This window comes from Saccopteryx leptura, chromosome 6, assembly GCF_036850995.1.
Source record: "Saccopteryx leptura isolate mSacLep1 chromosome 6, mSacLep1_pri_phased_curated, whole genome shotgun sequence".
Taxonomy (NCBI): Eukaryota; Metazoa; Chordata; class Mammalia; order Chiroptera; family Emballonuridae; genus Saccopteryx; species Saccopteryx leptura.
The window spans coordinates 57,104,622-57,124,802 of record NC_089508.1 but is presented as its reverse complement, the minus strand read 5'-3'; the positions used below and the strand labels follow the sequence as shown (position 1 = coordinate 57,124,802).

Sequence of the window (20,181 nt, the reverse complement as noted above, 5' to 3'; positions counted from 1 at the left end):
CGTTTTTTACTTTATCTATTGATGTTAGAGAGAAGAGAGAAAAAGAGAGTGAGAAGAAAACATTGACTTGTTGTTCTACTTATTTATGCATTCCTTGATTGTTTCTTGACCAGGGATTGAATCCCCAACATTGCTATTTCGGGACAATGCTCTAACCAACTGAGCTACCTGGCCACTGCCAAGACAAAAGTTTTCAATGCCTAATGCCTCTACATGTGTTATTCCCTGTGCCCTCCCTGAAGATCTTCACTAGGCAAACTCTCAGGGGGCTTCCAAATCTCAGATCCAGTACTACTGCCTAAGTGCAGCTTTCTTTAACACTTCTAAGCATCTCCAGGCCACCTACCCCTACACCAGACTTCCAACACTAGATCACATCATATTTGAAGTGTCTGCACAACTGTCTTGCCATCAGACTTCATTAGGACAGAAATTATCCTAATATCTGGGCACAGAACATATAACTGTTTAAATGGCCCTGGCCGGTTGGCTCAGTGGTAGAGCATCGGCCTGGCGTGCAGGAGTCCCGGGTTCGATTCCCGACCAGAGCACACAGGAGAAGCGCCCATCTGCTTCTCCACCCCTCCCCCTCTCCCGGTCGGGCGCATGCGGGAGTCTGTCTGACCGCCTCCCCGTTTCCAGCTTCAGAAAAATACAAAAAATAGAAATAAAATAAAAAATAAAATAAAAATTAAATGAATCAAAAAAAGCACATCTGAACATTACTATAAAATATATAAGCCCACATAATGTTATATATAGAGTTGAGAGAATGTACATAATATTTAGTTTGAAATTTTAAATTTGTTCTTCCTCGACATTTGAAAGCAAATTGTCCTTCCAATACAAAAACTAAGAACCAAATTCTGTATTACAGAATAAAACCCTTAGTTTCCAGAAGAAACATTTAATAAATATAGAACAGAATCTGGACTTCGTTATTACCAGTATTTCTTCTTCCCTAAATCTTTTTCATTCATAAATAAAGCATTTAGAAAAAGACTGAGTTCTCAAAGAAATAATGCCATTTGAAAAGAAAAAAGAAGGAAAGGCGGAGTAGCCTGAAAATCATGCCACGTGGCTAGAACTGCTCTCAGAGAGAGAGGTTCCTCCGACTGGGTTTAAATTCTCTCGTAACTCCTTCTTCTCACCTGACCTCCCTAGTATACTTCTGACTTCACATTTGTTCTAGCATCATCTTCTGCCTTTAATCTCAATGTTAAATGCACGACGTTTAAATTTCTCCAAATAGTTTCAAAACTTAATCTGAGTGCTACATAGTTCTTTAAAGATTCTATTTAATATGATAAATATTAAACTTATGATTTTTTTTAAAGATTTTATTCCTTCGTTCTAGAGAGGGGAGAGGAAGAGAGAGAGAGAGAAGGGGGAAGCAAGCAGGAAGCATCAACTCCCAAATGTGCCTTGACCGGCCAAGCCTGGGGTTTCAAACTGGCAACCTCAGTTTCAGGTCAACAACTTACCCACTGTGCCATCACAGGTCAGGCAAATTTATGATTCTCAATCACTCAAAGGAGATCTCAAATATTTTGGTCTCAGGGCCCCCTTAACACACATAAAATTTGAGAACCTTAAAGATATTTTAATTGGTATGGATTCCAAATACTGATATTTCCATATTGGAAATCAAAACTGAGAAATTTTTAAAATATTTATTAATTTATTTTTAAAAACCATCACATGAAAGTATAGGTAACATATTTTTATGAAAAGGAACTATATTTTTCAAACAAAAAGTTGTAGTCAGGAAAATGACAAGTTTTACAGATCTCTTTACTATCTGGCTTAGTAGAAAACAACTGGATTTGTATATATGCTTCTGCCTTTGATCTGGTGAGATAAGCTGTTTAGATTGAAGCATATGAAGAAAATCTGATCTAATGACAGATACGTAAAACTAACAGGGAGAAACATCTTGTCACAGCCACCCAAACTCAACATATGGTAGCTTCTTAAAGGTTAATTTCATCTTAGAACATGAAACTCTATCAATAAATATTTTATCCAAATGAAAATAAATTGGTCTATTTTGCACTTTTAATTGACTTTTACACATGCCTAATTCTTCATCATGCATTGGTAATATGGAAATATTACTTCATTAAACGATGCAGATTGTCCAAATGTTGAGTCATTTCATCAGAAAATCACATTTGTTAACATCACTAACAATCTCATCAGAAAAGTCTTTAAGTACTAGGAAGCTGCCAAGCTTAAGGTGGCAAGTACAACTTTCCCAATAATTCTAATCTTTGCTTAAAAATTCAAATCTTATCACGGCAACAAATATTGTCAGTTGTTTTCCTTACACTTGTTTTACTAAAGCATCTACCAAACACTCAAATCTGAATAGTATGTCAGTCATTCCAAATAAAATGGTTTTCAATGAAAAAAGCACCTACTGTACACTTCAGCTGGCAGTACAAACTACACAGCACTCTTTCTTGAGACAATTATGGCACTTCAGTGTGTGTAAGTACTTTATGCATACTTCCTCTTTTGTGACATGAAATATTAAAGACATACGTCCTCAAGAGCTGAAGTTTATAAAAATTTTCCTACTTCTTCAAGGTCATTCGTAAGTAAAATTAGTTTTTGTTGTTGTTTAGTTTTATTTTGTTTTTATTTGTGAGTGCATGGGAGTCAACAATACCATGGCCACCAGTACTGTTTGGAGCCACTGCCCTGATTCATGGTAAGGCAGCCAGCAATTTTACTAACATTCCCTTTGCATCATCAGCACCCAAGTCAACACAGTATATTTGAAAAAAAAATGAAATGATGCCTTATTATTATGAAAATAGTTTTGACATTTTGAGAACCATGGTTCTAGAATTTTAAAAATGACATCAAATAAGAACAAATACATAAAGTAAAAAGATGAAAGGATCATAAAGTACACATTAAATTCTAGACAACTGAGTGAAGAGATCATCCAAAACTGTCATTTCAAAATCATCAATATTCCAGGTCTCATTTTTTTTACCTAGGCAAATGTACCTTTCTCGAAAAACGGGAAATTCTGAAACAATTAGATTTTCCCTTATAGCAACCTCTGTCTGTTTTCTTAACAATGCTATCCAATGATTTTGTTATATATTTAAATGGACCACTGGAATTCAGTTGTATCTTAGAGGTAGGTTATCACAGTAAGAGTAGATAACACTGCCCATGGCAGACTACAGAAACGTTCAATAATATCCAACAAAACTGGACAATAAGGCATAAGTATCTCCATGCTAAAACATACAATCTTCTAAGACTAAATCATGAAGAAATGAAAATCTGAATAAAACTACTGATAGTAAAGAAATTGAATCAGTAATCAAAAACTTCCAACAAACAAAAGTCCATGAACAGACAGCTTCACTGGTGAAGCCTGCCAAATATTCAAAGATTTAATACCTATCTTGCTCAAAATTTTTTAAAAATATAAGAACAACACATTAAAATAATACATCACCATCAAGTGGGATTCATCTCAGAAGCACAAGGATGGTTCAACGGATAGTTAAACATACATAAAATGATTAACGTAATACACCATATCAACAAAACAAAGAACAAAATCATATGATCCTATCAATAGGTGCAGAAAAAGCATTCAATAAAATACAACATCCTTTTATGTTTATTTTAAACACTCAATAAAATGGGTATAGAAGGAAAATACCTCAATGTAATAAAGGCCTTATATAACAAATCATCAGCTAACATTATACTAAATGATAAAAAACTGAAAACTTTTCCTGATTTAGACAGGACTGCCCACTCTCTCCACTCCTATTCAACATGGTGCTGAAAGTTCTAGCCAGAGTAATCAGACAAGAGAAAGAAATAAAAGGCATTCATATTGGGAAAGAAGAAATAAAGGTTTTAGGTTTTGCAGATGACATGATCCTGTATATACAAAATCCCAAAGGCTCCACAGAAAGACTATTATTATAGAAACAATAAACCAATACAGTAAGGTCTCAGGATACAAAATTAATATACAAAAATCTATTGCTTTCTTATTATGCCAACAAAATTTGAAAAAATGAACTCAAAAAAATAATCTCTTTTACAGTTGCAACAAAAAAAATGAAATACCTAGTAATAAACATAACAAAGGAGGTAAAGGATCTATATACTGAAAACTACAAAGCATTATTAAAAGAAATCTAAAAAGACACAATGAAATGGAAAATATCACATGCTCTTGGATAGGAAGAATAAATATAGTTAAAGTGTCCATATTACTGAAAACAATATACAAATTTAATGCAATTTCCATCAAAATTCTAATGTCATTTTTTAAAGAAATAAAACAAAAAATCATAAGGTTTATATGGAACCATCAAAAACCCCAAATAACCAAAGTAATCCTGAAGGGGAAAAAAACAAAGCTTGAGGCATTACAATACCTGACTTCAAATTATACTATAGAGCAGGGGTCCCCAAACTACGGCCTGCAGGCCGCATGTGGCCCCGAGGCCATTTATCCGGCCCCCGCCACACTTCCGGAAGGGGCACCTCTTTCATTGGTGGTCAGTGAGAGGAGTACTGAATGTGTCGGGGCTGCAAAGTGCAGCATCGCTCACGTACAGTACTACTTCCAATGACACGGTACACATGCATCAGGGCTCCGGAAGCACGTCATATCACGTTACAGCTAGCAGTGACAAATATAAAACCGGACATTGACCATCTCATTAGCCAAAAGCAGGCCCATAGTTCCTATTGAAATACTGGTCAGTTTGTTGATTTAAATTTACTTGTTCTTTATTTTGAATATTGTATTTGTTCCCATTTTGTTTTTTTACTTTAAAATAAAATAAGATGTGTGCAATGTGCACAGGGATTTGTTCATAGTTTTTTCTATAGTCTGGCCCTCCAATGGTCTGAGGGACAGTGAACTGGCCCTCTGTGTAAAAAGTTTGGGGACCCCTACTATAGAGCCACGAAAATCAAAACAGCATAGTATTGGCAGAAAAATAGACACACAGAACAATGGAACAGAATTGAGAGCCCAGAAATAAAACCACATATATATGGGCAAATCACCTTTGATAAAGGAGCCAAAAACACACAATGGAAAAAAGAAAGCCTCTTCAATAAATGGTGCTAGGAAAATTGTAAAGTCACACGCAAAAGAGTGAAACTTGACTACAGTTTTTCCTTTTGCACAAAAATTAATTCAAAATGGATCAAAGACCTAAACATAAGACCTGAAACAATAAATTACATAGAAGAGAACATAGGTATTAAACTCATGGACCTTGGCCATAGAGAACATTTTATGAATTTGAAAGGCAAGGGAAGTAAAGGCAAAGATAAATGAATGGGACTACATCAAACTAAGAAGCTTCTGCACAGCAAAAGAAACCAACAACAAAACAGACAGCCAGCCAACTAAATGAGAGATATTTGCAAATAACAGCTCAGATAAGGGGTTAATATACAAATATATAAAGAACTCAGAAAAATCAGCAACAAAAAGCAAACAATCCAATAAAAAAATGGTGAGAGGACATGAACAGACACCTTTCCCAAGAAGAAATACAAATGGCCAATAGATATATGAAAAGATGCTCATCTTCATTAGCTATTAGAGAAATGCAAATCAAAACTACAATGAGATACCACCTCACACCTGTTAGATTAGCTATTATCAACAAGACATGTAATAAGTGTTGGAGAGGCTGTGGAGAAAAAGGAACCCTCATTCACTGTTGGTGGGAATGCAAATTAGTACAACCACTATGGAAGAAAGTATGGTAGTTCCTAAAAAAATTAAGAATAGAATTACTATATGACCCAGCAATCCCTCTACTGGGTTATACCCCCAAACTCGAAAACATTGGTACGTAAAAACATATTCACCCCATGTTCATCGCAGCATTATTCACAATGGCCAAGACATGGAAACAACCAAAGTGCCCTTCAATAGATGATTGGATAAAGAAGATGTGGTACAGGCCCTGGCCGGTTGGCTCAGTGGTAGAGCGTCGGCCTGGCGTGTGGAAGTCCCAGGTTCAAATCCCGGCCAGGGCACACAGGAGAGGCACCCATCTGCTTCTCCACCCCTCCCCCGCTCCTTCCTCTCTGTCTCTCTCTTCCCCTCCTGCAGCCGAGGCTCCATTGGAGCAAATGATGGCCCGGGCACTGGGGATGGCTCCTTGGCCTCTGCCCCAGGCGCTAGAGTGGCTCTGGTCGTGACAGAGCGACCCCCCGGATGGGCAGAGCATCCCCTCCTGGTGGGCGTGCCGGGTGGATCCCGGTCGGGCGCATGTAGGAGTCTGTCTGACTGCCTCCCGTTTCCAACTTCAGAAATATACAAAAAAAAAAAAAAGATGTGGTACATATATACTATGGAATACTACTCAGCCATAAAAAACGATGGCATAGTGTCATTTACGACAACATGGATGGACCTTGATAACATTATACTGAGTGAAATAAGTAAATTTTAAAAAGTTAAGAACTCTATGATTCCATACATAGGTGGGACACAAAACTGAGACTCTAAACATAAATAGGAGTGCTGTGGTTACTAAGGGAAAGGGGGAGGGGGGAGGGACACAAAGAGGGACAAATATAAGGTGATGGAGGATGATTTCTTTGGGTGATGGGTATACAACATAACCAATTGTCCACATGATGTAGAGATGTTTGCCCAAAATCTATGTACTCTAGTTGACCAATATTCCCGTTAAATTTAATTGTCTGAATAAAAAGAAAAAAAATGTAAGGTCGCCAGTTTAAAATCCCAAGTTTGCCTGGCCAAGGCACATATGGGAGTTGATGCTTCCTGCTCCTCCCCTCTCTCTCTCTCTCTCTCTCTCATAATTTAAAAGTGAATAAATAAAAAAATTGTTTTGAATTTTTAAAAATGTAAAAGAACAATATGCTCCCAAACTAATTTTACAAAGCCAGCATTACCGAGATACCAAAACTAAAGACACCACAAAAAGAAAATTACAGACCAATATCCCTGATGAACACAGATACAAAAATCTTCAATAGAACATTAACAAACCAAATTCAGTAATACATTAAAAAGATCATATACCATTATTGAGTGGGATTTATACAAGCATACAATTTAGGTTCAACATTCACAAATCAGCTGCAGAGGGGAGGGAATTGCAGGGCTGGATGAAAACTGTGAAGGGACTAAGAAAAAAGAAAAAGAAGAAGAAAAATAACCTCAAAGACACAGAGAACAACATGGTCATTACCAGAGGGGAAGGAAGTATGGAGGGAGGTAGAAGAGAGCTTAGGAGAGATAAATGGTGATACAAGGAGACTTGACTTAGAGTGATAAATACACAATACAATATATAGTTGATGTATTACAAACTGAATACCTGAAATTCATCCAATTTTATTAACCAATGGCAACCCAATAAAGTCAATAAAAAATTAAATTACTTTAAATTAAATTTTATAAAAAGAAAAGTAAAACTCACTAATTGCTGATAACATGTTTTTATATATAAAAAACATGTAAAGACCCCACCAAAAACTGTTAGAGCTAATAAATTCAGTAAAGTTACAGAATACAAAATCGACATGCAAAAATCCATTATATTTTTATACACTAACAATGAACTACCAGAAACAGAAATTAAGAAAATAATCTCATTTACAATTACATCAAAAAGAATATAATACTTAGAAATAAAATTTAATCCAAGAGGTGAAAGACTTGTGCACTGAAAACTGTAAGAAACTGATGAAAGAAACTGAAGACACAAATAATGGACAATATTCTGTGATCATGGATTGGAAAAATCAGTATTATAAAACTGCCATATTACTCAAAACAATCTATAGATTCCATGCAATCCCTATCAAAACTCAATGTCATTTTTCACAGAAATAAAACAAATAATAAAATTTGTATAAAACCAAAAGAATCCCAGTCAAAACAACCTTGAGAAAGGAAAACAAAGCTGAAGGTATCATGCTCCTTAATCTCAATTCAAATCTAAACATATCACAAAGCTATAATAATAAAAAAATATGGTACTGACATAAAAACAGATACACGGATAAATGGAACAGAAGAGAGAACCCAAAAATAACCCACACATATATGATCAATCAATTTATGACAAAGAAGGTAAGAATATATAATGGGAAGAACAGACTCTTCAATAAATGTTGCTGGAAAAACTGGACAGTCACAGACATAAAAATGAAACTACATGACTACCTTACACTGTATACAAACATTATTTCAAAATGAATTAATGACTGAAATGTAAGACAGACACCAAAAAACAGAAGAAAATGTAGGTGGTTAGCTCCTTGATATAGTTCTTGGTAATGTCTTTTGGATCTGACTCCAAATGCAATGGCAACAAAAGTAAAATTAAACAAATGGAAGTATATCAAATTTCAAAGCTTCTACAGGGTTAAAGAACATATTAACAAAATAAAAAGGCAACCTATTAAAAGAAAAAAGGCATTGGCAAATCAAAAAGTTGATAAGGGGCTAGAATCCAAAATATATAAGGAAGCTCAATAACAAAAAAAAATCCAATTTAAATTCAATTTAAAAATGGGGAGAGAATCTGAATAGACATTTTTCCAAAAAAGACATACAGATGGCCAATACACATATGCAAAAATGTTCATCACTAATCAACAGAAAAATGCAAAGCAAAACCACAGTGGACATAGACAAAAGTGAAGTGGTTACCAAAAGGAGGGGGTTGGGAGAAGGGGCCAAATATACAGTGAATGAAAGTGTTTTGATTTGGGTGATGGACACACAATGCAATGAACAGCTCACATGCTAATGGGGATATATAACTGAAGCCTACGTGTTCCTATGGACCAATGTCATCCCATTAAATTTAATTTCTAAATAAAAAAACACCCAATGAGGTGTCATCTCATACATGTCAGAATAGCTATTATGAAAAGGACAAGAAATAACAAGTGTTGGCAAAGATGTGGGAAAGAGGGAAACCTGGTGCACAATCGCTGGGAATGTACACTGGGCAGGCACCGTGGAGAACAGTGTAAAGGTTACTTGAAAAAGGAAATAGAACTACCATAAGACTCAGCAATTCTACTTCTGGGTATTTATCTAAAAAAACCCCAAAAACACTAATTTAAGAAAAAAGTGCACTCCTATGTTCACTGCAGCATTATTTACAATAGCCAAGATATGGGAACAATGTCCATCAAGGGTAAATATAGAAAAGATATGGTATAGTTACACAATGGGATACTACTCAACCAAAAACAAAGAATAAAATCTTGTCATTTGCAATAATAGGGATGGACCTTGACGGTATTCTGCTATATGAAAGAATTCAGACAAAGAAAGACAAATACAATATGATTTCGCTTATATGTGGAATCTCAAAAAGAGAACAAACCTCTCACAGATAAAGAGAACACACTGGTGGTTGCCACAAGGAAGGGGATTTGGGGGATGAAATGGGTGAATGAATCAAGGGTACAAACTTCCAGATATGAAATAAGTGATGAGGATGACATGTATGGCATGGTGACTACAGTCAATAATGCTATATAAGCAAACTAAAACTTGTTAAAAAAGCAAATCTTAAAATTTCTCTTCACAAGGAAAATACAAGTTTTGTGACTTCATATGGCAACAGATGGTGGCTGAATTTCTTATGGTGATAACTTTGCAGTGTACACAAATGTCTAACCATTATGTTATATACCTGAAATTAACAGAATGTTGTATGTCAATTATACTTCAATAAAAGTCAAATTTTTTTAAAAAGAAAGTTACCTATAGATCAAATTGCAAGCTTCTCATGAGCAGTGAATTGTGTTTATTTTACCCCATGAACATCCAGCATCCATCATAGTGCTTGTCACAAGAAGACACTAAATATATAGTGAATGAATAAATGAAGACTACAGAAGGTAGGGAAAAGGAAATGATGGTAAATGGGAAAAACATGAATTACATTTCCATATTTTCTAAAAGGGTGGCCTGTCATCAAATGGACTCCATTAAAAGCACAAGCATGGATAAGAATATAATTTTTATTGAACTGAATATAATTAACCATGCATATGGAGCTGAGTATAATTAACCATGCATACCCACCAGGCTTGATGTCCTTGTAAACAAAATTTTCCAAGCCATAAATGAACTCCCCTGAGTGTGCGCCTGCATCCGCATGGCAGCAGAAACCAAACACAAAGATTTAAAAGATACCTTTAATTTCACATGTAAAATATGTCTAACCTTAATTCAAAGAATTAGAAATCATAGAACAAGTAAAATTCAGTGACACCAAAACCATTATTCTAAGTTAACATTAAATGACATCACTTTCATTATTTCAACATACAAACTAGTTCATAATAGTAAAACAAAAATTCTTAATAATTAAATTTATAACAATACTTTCAAATTAAGCACAGCAGAGAAATATCAATTACAGCTAATGCCTCATTAAATTATTTGATTTTTTTTTTTACTCAGTGACAAGAGGGGAGGCAGAGACAGACTCCCGCATACACTGCAACTGGGATTCGCCCAGCAAGCCCACTGAGGGGCAATTCTCTGCCCATCTGGGGCGTTGCTCCATTGCTCAGCAACCAAGTTCATGAAGCCATCCTCAGCACCCAGGGCCAACTCACTCCAATTGAGCACCATGGCTGCAGGAAGGGAAGAGAAAGAGAGAGAGAAGCAAGGGGGGGAGGTAGAGAAGAGAAGCAGAAGGGCGCTTCTCCTGTGTGCCCTGACCGGGAATTGAACCCAGGACATCCCAATGCTCTACCACTGAGTCAACCAGCAAGGGCCTTGATAAATTTTCAAACAGAGCAATTCTGCTATTTAAATTCCATTTTTGACTACCACTTTGTCCATTTTCAGAATGAAATATTACCTTCATATTTATACTAATTTTAGAGTCAGCTGAAATGAACTCACCTTATTTAGTCTGATCCGTTCCCTTTAGATATGCTGCCTGAATCCTTTCTATACATTCTGTTTAATGATAGCTAAATAGTACCATCTTCCATTTCTCTCTCCAAATCCAGCCTAGACACAGCAAGTTTAACCTTCCTAAAAAAGCTCTGATAACATCATTCTCTAGATTTTTAAGAAAGAAAATGAAAAAAGAGTTACTGACTCATTCACTGGCTAGATGAGCATCCGTTATTCATAGTTAAACATAGAGGAGTTAGAGCCAGACTGGATTCAAATTCTAGCTCTATCATTTTCTAGCTGTGTGGCATAGGACAAGTTATTTAACTTTCAGTTTTTTCAAATATTAAATGGGAATAATAACAGTCTTTATATCATAGAATTATGACTATTGAGTCAATTCCTATAAAGCACTTTAAAGATTGGCAAACAGTATTTATTGTCATTATCATCATCATGGCATTCAAGTACCTTAAAATTTACCTAAACACAGCTTTCTAACTTACCTCTAACTACACTCTATCAAACCCCCCAATTCTTAGCTCTATACATGCTTTATACTTTACCACCATCACTGTCCACTCTACCTACAATGTCCTCTCTCGGCACACTCATCCTTTAGACACAGCTGAAATACATACCTTCAGTGCCTGTCCTGATCTCTTTGGCTAAATATGTGTATGTCCATAACATCCCATTCGTATTTCTTTGATGGAACTCAACACTTTATCCTCAATAGTCATAATTCTATGATATAAAGACTGTTATTATTCCCATTTAATATTTGAAAAAACTGAAAGTTAAATAACTTGTCCTATGCCACACGCTAGAAAATGATAGAGCTAGAATTTGAATCCAGTCTGGCTCTAACTCCTCTATGTTTAACTATGAATAACGGATGCTCATCTAGCCAGTGAATGAGTCAGTAACTCTTTTTTCATTTTCTTTCTTAAAAATCTAGAGAATGATGTTATCAGAGCTTTTTTAGGAAGGTTAAACTTGCTGTGTCTAGGCTGGATTTGGGGAGAGAAATGGAAGATGGTACTATTTAGCTATCATTAAATTTTTCCAGCTAAAATGTAATGTTATGAATAGTAGGATCCAGGGATTTTCTAATTTTTGTGTTTCTAACAATGTGTCAAGCAGATTAATATCAGCCTTCTCAAAAGTACCTGTAAACTAAAAAGAATACTACTTTCAGGCCTTGGCCAGTTGGCTCAGAGGTAGAAAGTCAGCCCAGAGTATGGAAGTCCTGGGTTCAATTCCTGGTCAGGACACACGGGAGAAGTGACCATCTACTTCACCACTCCTCCCTTTCTCCCACCCCTTCTTCCACCACCCCCTTCCCCTCCCAGAGCATGGCTCAAATGGTTTGAGCAAGTTGGCCAGGGTGCTGAGGATGGCTCCGTGGCCAGGTGTTAAAATAGCTTGGTTGCCCGAGCAAGAGAGCAGTGGCCCCAGATGGGCAGAGTATCACCCTGTAGGGGGGCTTGCAGAGTGGATCCCGGTCAGGGCGCATATGGGAGCCTGTCTGTCCACCTCCCTGCCTCTCAATTAATTTTAAAAAAATGTTATGAAAATCTAAAAAAATACCACTTTTAAAATTCCAATTTTAAATTTAGCATTCTATCTCCAGCCAATTCAAACAAGTGTGGAAGTAAAAAAGAAAGACTTTCAGACTTGAAAGGATTTTAAAAATTACATCCAGTGCATCCTTTCTTAAAAGCTGTTTTAGATATGTTCCAACAAAACAAAGAAACACAAATTCAAAAGAACAAAAGGCAAGACACCAGGAAATAATGGATTAAACTCAAAAGAGCAATGAAGACCAGTCCTAGGATGACAAGTGTGTAGCAGAACTAAAGAAACAACCAGTTCAACTGAAGATCTCCATGAGAAAAATGGAAGCAGGGGAGGGAACCAATAGATGACCTTGGGCAATTGGAAATAACCATAGTCATATAACAGATTTCAAACAGCATGTAAAAAGAATTAAGCTTAAGTTTCAATAGAAGACTAAGCAAATAAAAAAAGGAGTACTTACAAATTCAAGAAAAAACAAAAGGATGCATAAGAAAGGTAATCATAGTACATCATTTGACCTATGCAATGAACAATAATTACAATGTCATCGTAATGTAAATTTCTACTAGTAATTAGCCAAAAATTATGATATAACCTTATTACAAAGAATTAGGGAGAGAAATTTAGGGCAAAAGGAGATGGCAAGAGAGCTAAACTCTTTGACTACCATAACAGGAAATTCTAGGTAATGCCTTAGAGCAGTGGTTCTCAAACTTTTTGAAGTCGGGGTGCATTTAAAATCCTACAAATAATTGTAGGGGCACTATATACAAATTTCTGAGAAATATGTTATAATAATTAAGTCAAATATTAAAGAAAAAAATATAAAGTTCAAGCGTGCTTTTATGGTAATTAAACAAAATAAATACAACAAAATTAAATTTATTCTGACATTAAAAAACATTTTGTCACATTTTTTGTTATGCTTTTTAGAATTCGTAAAAAAGAGGAGTTAAAAAATAAAAAATCTAAAAGTTATCTTTTTATATATATAGATACATTCTTAGTAAGATTTAGTAATTTGGCAGGTCCCAGCACAAATGTGTTAAGTTTTTTCATTCTTGTGTTTATGAGAAATATGAGCCTGATGTGTCCTAGCGATTTCTTCAATGTTTGGGCATATATCTGAAAGGCAAACTCTCATTTCCTCATCAATACATTGAAGAACTCCTCTCCTTTTTACCCTTAATTGTGTTGAGTCCAGAAAACCCCAACCATACATATCACCTTAACTTTACACCAAACAAAGGATAGAAGAAACTTGCCTCCAGCTTTTCCAGGTAACATGGGGGGGGGGGGGGTAGTGTAAACAATCCAGCACCACAGCTTAACAGCCTTTTGCAACCTAATCAGGCAAGTGAGGTAGGGAGTTGGGCAGACTCTCAGCTTACAGCCAATTCCCCACACCTCTGTCCCCCAAAAAATCAAAATTCCAAAAACCCTGTTGGTTTTTTGGCCCCCAACAGGCACATATTTCTCTAGAATACTATAGAGCGCACCTGGAAATCTTCTAGGGTGCACCAGTGCGCCCTGGCGCACACTTTGAGAACCACTGACTTAACAGAAATAAACCAGATTATGGCAGGATGTTAACCTTTCTAAAATAATAGTCACTTCTAAGAAGAGTGTCTAAAGCAGGGGTCTCAAACTCGCAGCCCGCCGAACAATTTTGTGCGGCCCGCAGACTAATCCACGGGCTTACTTAATTTTATCCAAAATATTTTGAACTTCGTGGATTAATCTGCGGGCCGCACAAAATTGTTCGGCGGGCCGCATGCGGCCCGCAGGCCGCGAGTTTGAGACCCCTGCTCTAAAGGATAGATAGAGAAGGATGAAACAGAGAATTGACATTTTTCATCAGAAGTCTTTCTGACAAAACTATTTGGTTATAAAGTATACATATACTTTGATAAATTTAACAGTTTACAGAATCTATAATATTTGAGAATCTTTTGGCCTCATTAAGAATTTAATCTTTTCCTTTACTTTGTAATAGCCTTTCAGAGAAAATAAACTCACTACAATAAAAGTGTCAAGAAGTTTATTTTTACAATTTTAAAAATATTCTAGAAATAAACTCATAGTTACATTTCAATTTTCCTTTTGCCCACATGATAGTAGGCAGCATTCTATTTCACCACAGGAAAAAAATTAAGTAAAAATATATTTTTAGAGCGGATCAGCATGAGCATTTTGTTTTCATTTTTATCATTTGCTGTTCAGAACTGAATCACTTCCTCTTCTCACCTGAGTCTCTAAATATACATGATGGTGCTTTTGCGCTTTTAAAATCAAGATGTAATAAGTCTAAAAAATAAAGTATGGTAATTACATGTAACTATTACTATTAACTAATAATAGTGAAATGCAAAGCATCTCAAGGGCCAAGGTTGTCTTTTATTATTCACTTGAATAATATTATATAAAGAGGTGACCCATATTCATACAAACTAGAAAAATATTTACATGCAGTCAAGATAATATATTTCTTGACAATGAAGGAAAAATAATCTGTACCAATACATTTCCCCAATTCTAAATTCATCTCTTTTATCTGAAAATATTTTTTTGAAAAATCTAATAATGTTAAAACTGAGTTTCACTTTCTGAATTTTAGTTCTATCCCAACAAAACCTAAATTTTATCATCTAAGAAGCTACAATGTAATTATTTTATATTATATAAGCCTCAGAGACCTATTTACACAAACTTAATACTAAAGATGTTCATTCCCTATAGTAATATCAAATCATCTTTAACAGTCTCTTTTCCAAACCCACACATATACATTTCCTAAGCACTGAAGACCCAGGAGTAAAAATCTCATAGGCACTCAATACAAAAGATATAGCAGGTATACATTGTCAATTAAGCCATCAACTACTAAAACAGAAGATACTACTATTCCATGCTTTTTCTTGCAGATCATTGGAAACACTAAATATCTTCTAAGCAATCTCTGATATCCATTCAAAAAAAAGAGAGAGAGAAAATGTCGGGTTTTGTTTCTCAAAGGAGATAATTTAACTAAAAATATATTATAAATTGTGTTATATCAGTATATCTGAGTATATGTCAATGTACCTATTGAAGTACATATGCATCCAGAAAATGTATTTAATCTGAACTGTATCAAGAAAAAAAAATGAAAATCTAGTGCTCTTCAAGTCTTTCTCATTTTTATAGTATTATTTCCATATGTACTAATTAACTAAAAGTGAATTAAAATCACACTGAACTATCATAAAACAAAACCATTCCCACCTTGCTTTATCTGCTATATAGAATAAAGAAAATTTTTTAGAACAATATAGGTTATAAGCTTAGCAGAAATACAAACTATGCTTAAGTATAAAAAAGAAGGGAAAAAAATTTATGCTTTTTTACTTCTTACATTAAGACTGCCTCTAGCCTGACCAGCTGGTGGTGCAGTGGGTAGATTGTTAGCTTGGGATGCTGAGGACCCAGGTTCAAACCCCAAGGTCACCAGCTTGAACGCGGGGCCACCAGCTTAAGCACGGGCTCACTGGCTTGAGTGCGCAGTTGCCGGCTTGATCATGGTCACTGGCTTGAGAAAGGGCTCACTTGCTCTGCTGGAGCCTCCCAGTCAGGGCACACATGAGAAAGCAATCAATGAACTACTAAGATGCTGCAAAGAGGAATGATGCTTCTCATGTCTTTCCATTCCAGCCTATCTGTTCTCTCTCTCTCTCTAAAAAAACAAAAACAAAAACAAAAAACAAAAACTGCCTCTAAATATTTTAAGTATTTTAGTAATCTTGTGTAAAAGAATCAGTAATTCTATATAAGAGAAAATCCTTGAGGCAAAAAGAATTAGAATCATTGATAAAAAATTTTAATGAGAAAGCTATTTTAAACAGATTCCTTATTGATTCACTTACATGTCAGCAGCTTAAGTTAGAAAAAGAAATCATATTATATCTAAGTATTTCTGCCATTTATAAGTCAACAGTTGTCAGCCCTCTTAAAAGAGACCAAAGAGAAATGTCTTTGCAGTGAGATAAAACAATCACGGGAAAAGGCAATGATTCCTAAATGTAGGTACTGTATATCTATTTATAAGTTTACCTAAACATAAATTTATTGTACCTTTCTCTGCTGCTTTTTGAAGGGCTTCTTCAATTCGAGACAGCTCTTTCTGTTTAATATCTTGCAACGACTTTTCTTCTTTTTCAGCATCATACTTAATACCTAAAATATACAGTTAAATCACAAATAAAGAAATGCATTAGTAAGTAGAAAAGTTTAGCCTCATGATTGTGTGTGATGTGTCATTTTTTTGTCAGTCAAAAAACAGCTGCGTTCTTTAGACTAGTTTTTACAAAAAAGTTTAAGCATAAATGATTTCCATTTATTTGCAAAGCTTATATCAAAAAGGAAAGAAGGGGGAAAGTAATTAAAAGGCTAAAAAAACAGTATGAAAAAGAGTAAGTAGGGGAAAAGGTAGGTAGAAAAGAAAAAGGGAAAACTAGAGGGAGGGCAAACAATACACCAGAACATGTCCAGTTATTATATCTGAGTGGTAAAATTTTGAGTAACCACAAAAAACATGTAACATCCAGTATCAGCTAATATCAGTACAGATTGACAAAAAGACTTTTAGAAAGTAATTTAAGAATATGTTCAAACAATCATATTCTTTTTATCTAGTAATTTCATTTCTGATAATATATCCTAAGAAATAACACCAAAGAATAAAAAAGATATCTATATATAAGAAGGAGGTAGTTACAATATTTACTGTTACAACAAAAACAATAGGCATCCCAAAAAGGGATATCATATATAGCCTTTCAAAATTGCCATATCATCATGAAACGGAAACATATCAAAATATATAAAGTAAAAAAAAGGCAGATCCATGTTGTATATAAGTGATAAATGCTGAATCAAATCAAGTATGTACATGGTAAAGACTAGAAAGCAAAAAAGAAAAAGAAAAATTCTGTTTATGACCAAAAAAATACAGTAATTTTCCCTAAAACATCCAAACTTCCCTTAACATTATAGTGTTCTTATAACTGAAAAAAACATTAGTAATAGAGGTATTCCTTAAATAAACATCACTACTTTAAAACACTGACTAAAAGTTAAAATATCAATAATTCATAATTTTAAAATTACTTTTTTACATATATTTTTGAGAGAATATTGACACAAAATCAGAAGCACCAAACTGGAGAGAAAGTTTCCAATTTTAAAATCTGTAAATTAACACATCAGTAAATTTTTTAAGCCTTACTTTATTCCATTCCCCTAAAATAAATCTGCCTAATAGGAAGCCTTAATTGTAAAATTATTCATACAGAATAAATTTAACAAATGGTTAAAATTAATTTTTTCCAACATAAAAATATTTGATATACAAACGTAGTGATATATATATGAGTATATATGTAAAATGTATGCAGATATGTGCATACATATATGTATATAACTAATTAAAAGTATATTTTATTTTACTAAACATATTGTTAACCCATGTAACATTCAATTTCACTGTGATGTTACTGAATGGTTGCAGATTAAAATAACATACTTGCTCCGGGAACAACAAGCAGGTATAATCCCTCTAGGGTTGCAACAACTGCTTCTCCATAAAGGTTCTTCCAAGGAATCTTCAAAGTTAATTTATCTGAAGAAACATAATTTCAACATTAAATTCTTAGTTGGTTGCTCAAAAACATGTATTTCCCTCTTTCTATGAAGAGAAAAAAGTATAACAAAATTGTTCATGCATGTAGTAAGTATACAGCTCAGAAAAAGTTTTGCTGTGTTTTTTTTTAGAGAGGAGAGAGAATGAGAGAGAGAGAGAGAGAGAGAGAGAGAAGGGGGAGGTAGGAGCAGGAAGCATCAACTCCCATGTGTGCCTTGACCACGCAAGCCCAGGGTTTTGAACCGGTGACCTCAGTGTTCCAGGTCGTCGCTTTATCCACTGCGCCACCACAGGTCAGGCCCAGAAAAAGTTTTTTAAAATTCAACACTAACATTTACAAAGATCTTTTCCATATAATATTATTAGAAGTGACTATTCACATTGTGCTTTACACTTTTCAAACTTTTTGATAACTATTATTTTATTCAATAGTCCCAACTTATAGAAGAATAAGGCAGCTATTGCTTCCATTCTTAAAAAAGGAAGCTCAGTCACAGAGAGGTTAAATTAATTGCCTAAGACCACCCAAATCATCAGTGAGGATGCTGGAACCAGAAATGGGTATTCTTCCTCATTCAACAGTTAGCTGACGGTCTAAATGTTATACATGCTGGTCAATACACACTAACAACTATGTACATCTCTACAGCTCAATTATAAAGTAATATCTGTACATGATCCCAGAAACTGAAGCAGCAACAAAGAGAAGAAGAGTACCAAAGGAAAAAAACTTTGAAAGGATGCCCATGGCTTCAATTGAAGGAGGCCAGCTCTAAAGGCAAGGTATGCTGTTTGATGATTAGTATTATGAGTTACAGGCAGCTCAGACAATTTATATTCCAAATTTCTACTTACAAAGCACTAGAAAGAACACACTTTCCCTCTTGGAACCAATGGTATTATTATCAGGTCCTTCAGAGACTAGTTTGAAAATTTTTTTTCACTTATAAATGAACTATGGCCCAAATTGACAGTAAGCCAAGTTTGGGGTTTTATGGGAAAAGGTTTTGCAGAGCAGAAGAGAGAATACAAGGGCATACTCTCACCTCAATTTTAAAATGAGCAAAATCTATATTGGGTTTCTTTCCATATTTCTTTCTTTATTCTTTTCCCAATCTCTAGTATACCCTCTCTCTAGGTCTCCAGGCAGCCTATGTCCCCTCGACAATACTAGAAAAATTCGATCCAAACCTTTTCTAATCCCCAAAGTTTTTTATGTTCCAAAACAAATTACCTATTCTAATCACAATTTCTAAAAAAAAAGCATAAAGAGCTATAATTCGCTTAGTGTCGCTGATCAAGACTCTTCAGAGATAGGAATCTGATTCAACTACAGGCTAGTATGAGAATGACTAAGCACTTACACCACCAGAATCACTGGCACTTATAAATAAGATGCTCAGGCCCTAGCCGGTTGGCTCAGTGGTAGAGCGTCGGCCTGGCGTGCGGGAGTCCCGGGTTCGACGCCCGGCCAGGGCACACAGGAGACGCGCCCATCTGCTTCTCCACCCCTCCCCCTCTCCTTCCTCTCTGTCTCTCTCTTCCTCTCCCGCAGCCAAGGCTCCATTGGAGCAAAGTTTGCCCAGGCGCTGAGGATGGCTCTGTGGCCTTTGCCTCAGGCACTAGAATGGCTCTGGTTGCGACAGAGCGACGCCCCAGATGGGCAGAGCATTGCCCCCTGGTGGGCATGCCGGGTGGATCCCGGTCGGGCACATGCAGGAGTCTGTCTGACTGCCTCCCCATTTCCAACTTCAGAAAAATACAAAGAAAAAAAGATGCTCAAAGTTCAAAGAACTGTTAAACAGTATAACAAGCTTAAGGGGAAACAATGCCCTGTAAGGGAGAATGTTTTGATTCACCTGAATGGCTATGTAGGCAAGCCAGTTTTACCTGGGAATCTATACTCAGGGTTAAAATCTCAAATTACTTCTCCATTTAAGTTTCATTTTTCTTCAGCTTATAAACCTGCTGAGTACCTTAAATG

General features: G+C 35.4%; 1 protein-coding gene across 4 annotated transcripts in view; it reads right to left on the bottom strand.

Moving 5' to 3' along the window:
* The window catches only part of VPS13C (vacuolar protein sorting 13 homolog C), a 214,651-nt gene that overhangs the window by 169,381 nt on the left and 25,089 nt on the right, over nucleotides 1-20,181 (bottom strand). For 3 of the 4 annotated variants that reach the window (XM_066342855.1, XM_066342851.1, XM_066342853.1), the window contains exons 4-6: nucleotides 18,081-18,176; nucleotides 16,631-16,732; nucleotides 10,109-10,171 (exon numbers count right to left, since the gene is read on the bottom strand). In XM_066342855.1, the coding sequence (XP_066198952.1) occupies nucleotides 10,109-10,171; nucleotides 16,631-16,732; nucleotides 18,081-18,176 (261 nt within the window). The remainder of the gene's footprint in view (nucleotides 1-10,108; nucleotides 10,172-16,630; nucleotides 16,733-18,080; nucleotides 18,177-20,181) is intronic. The other variant, XM_066342854.1, reaches the window with a different exon arrangement.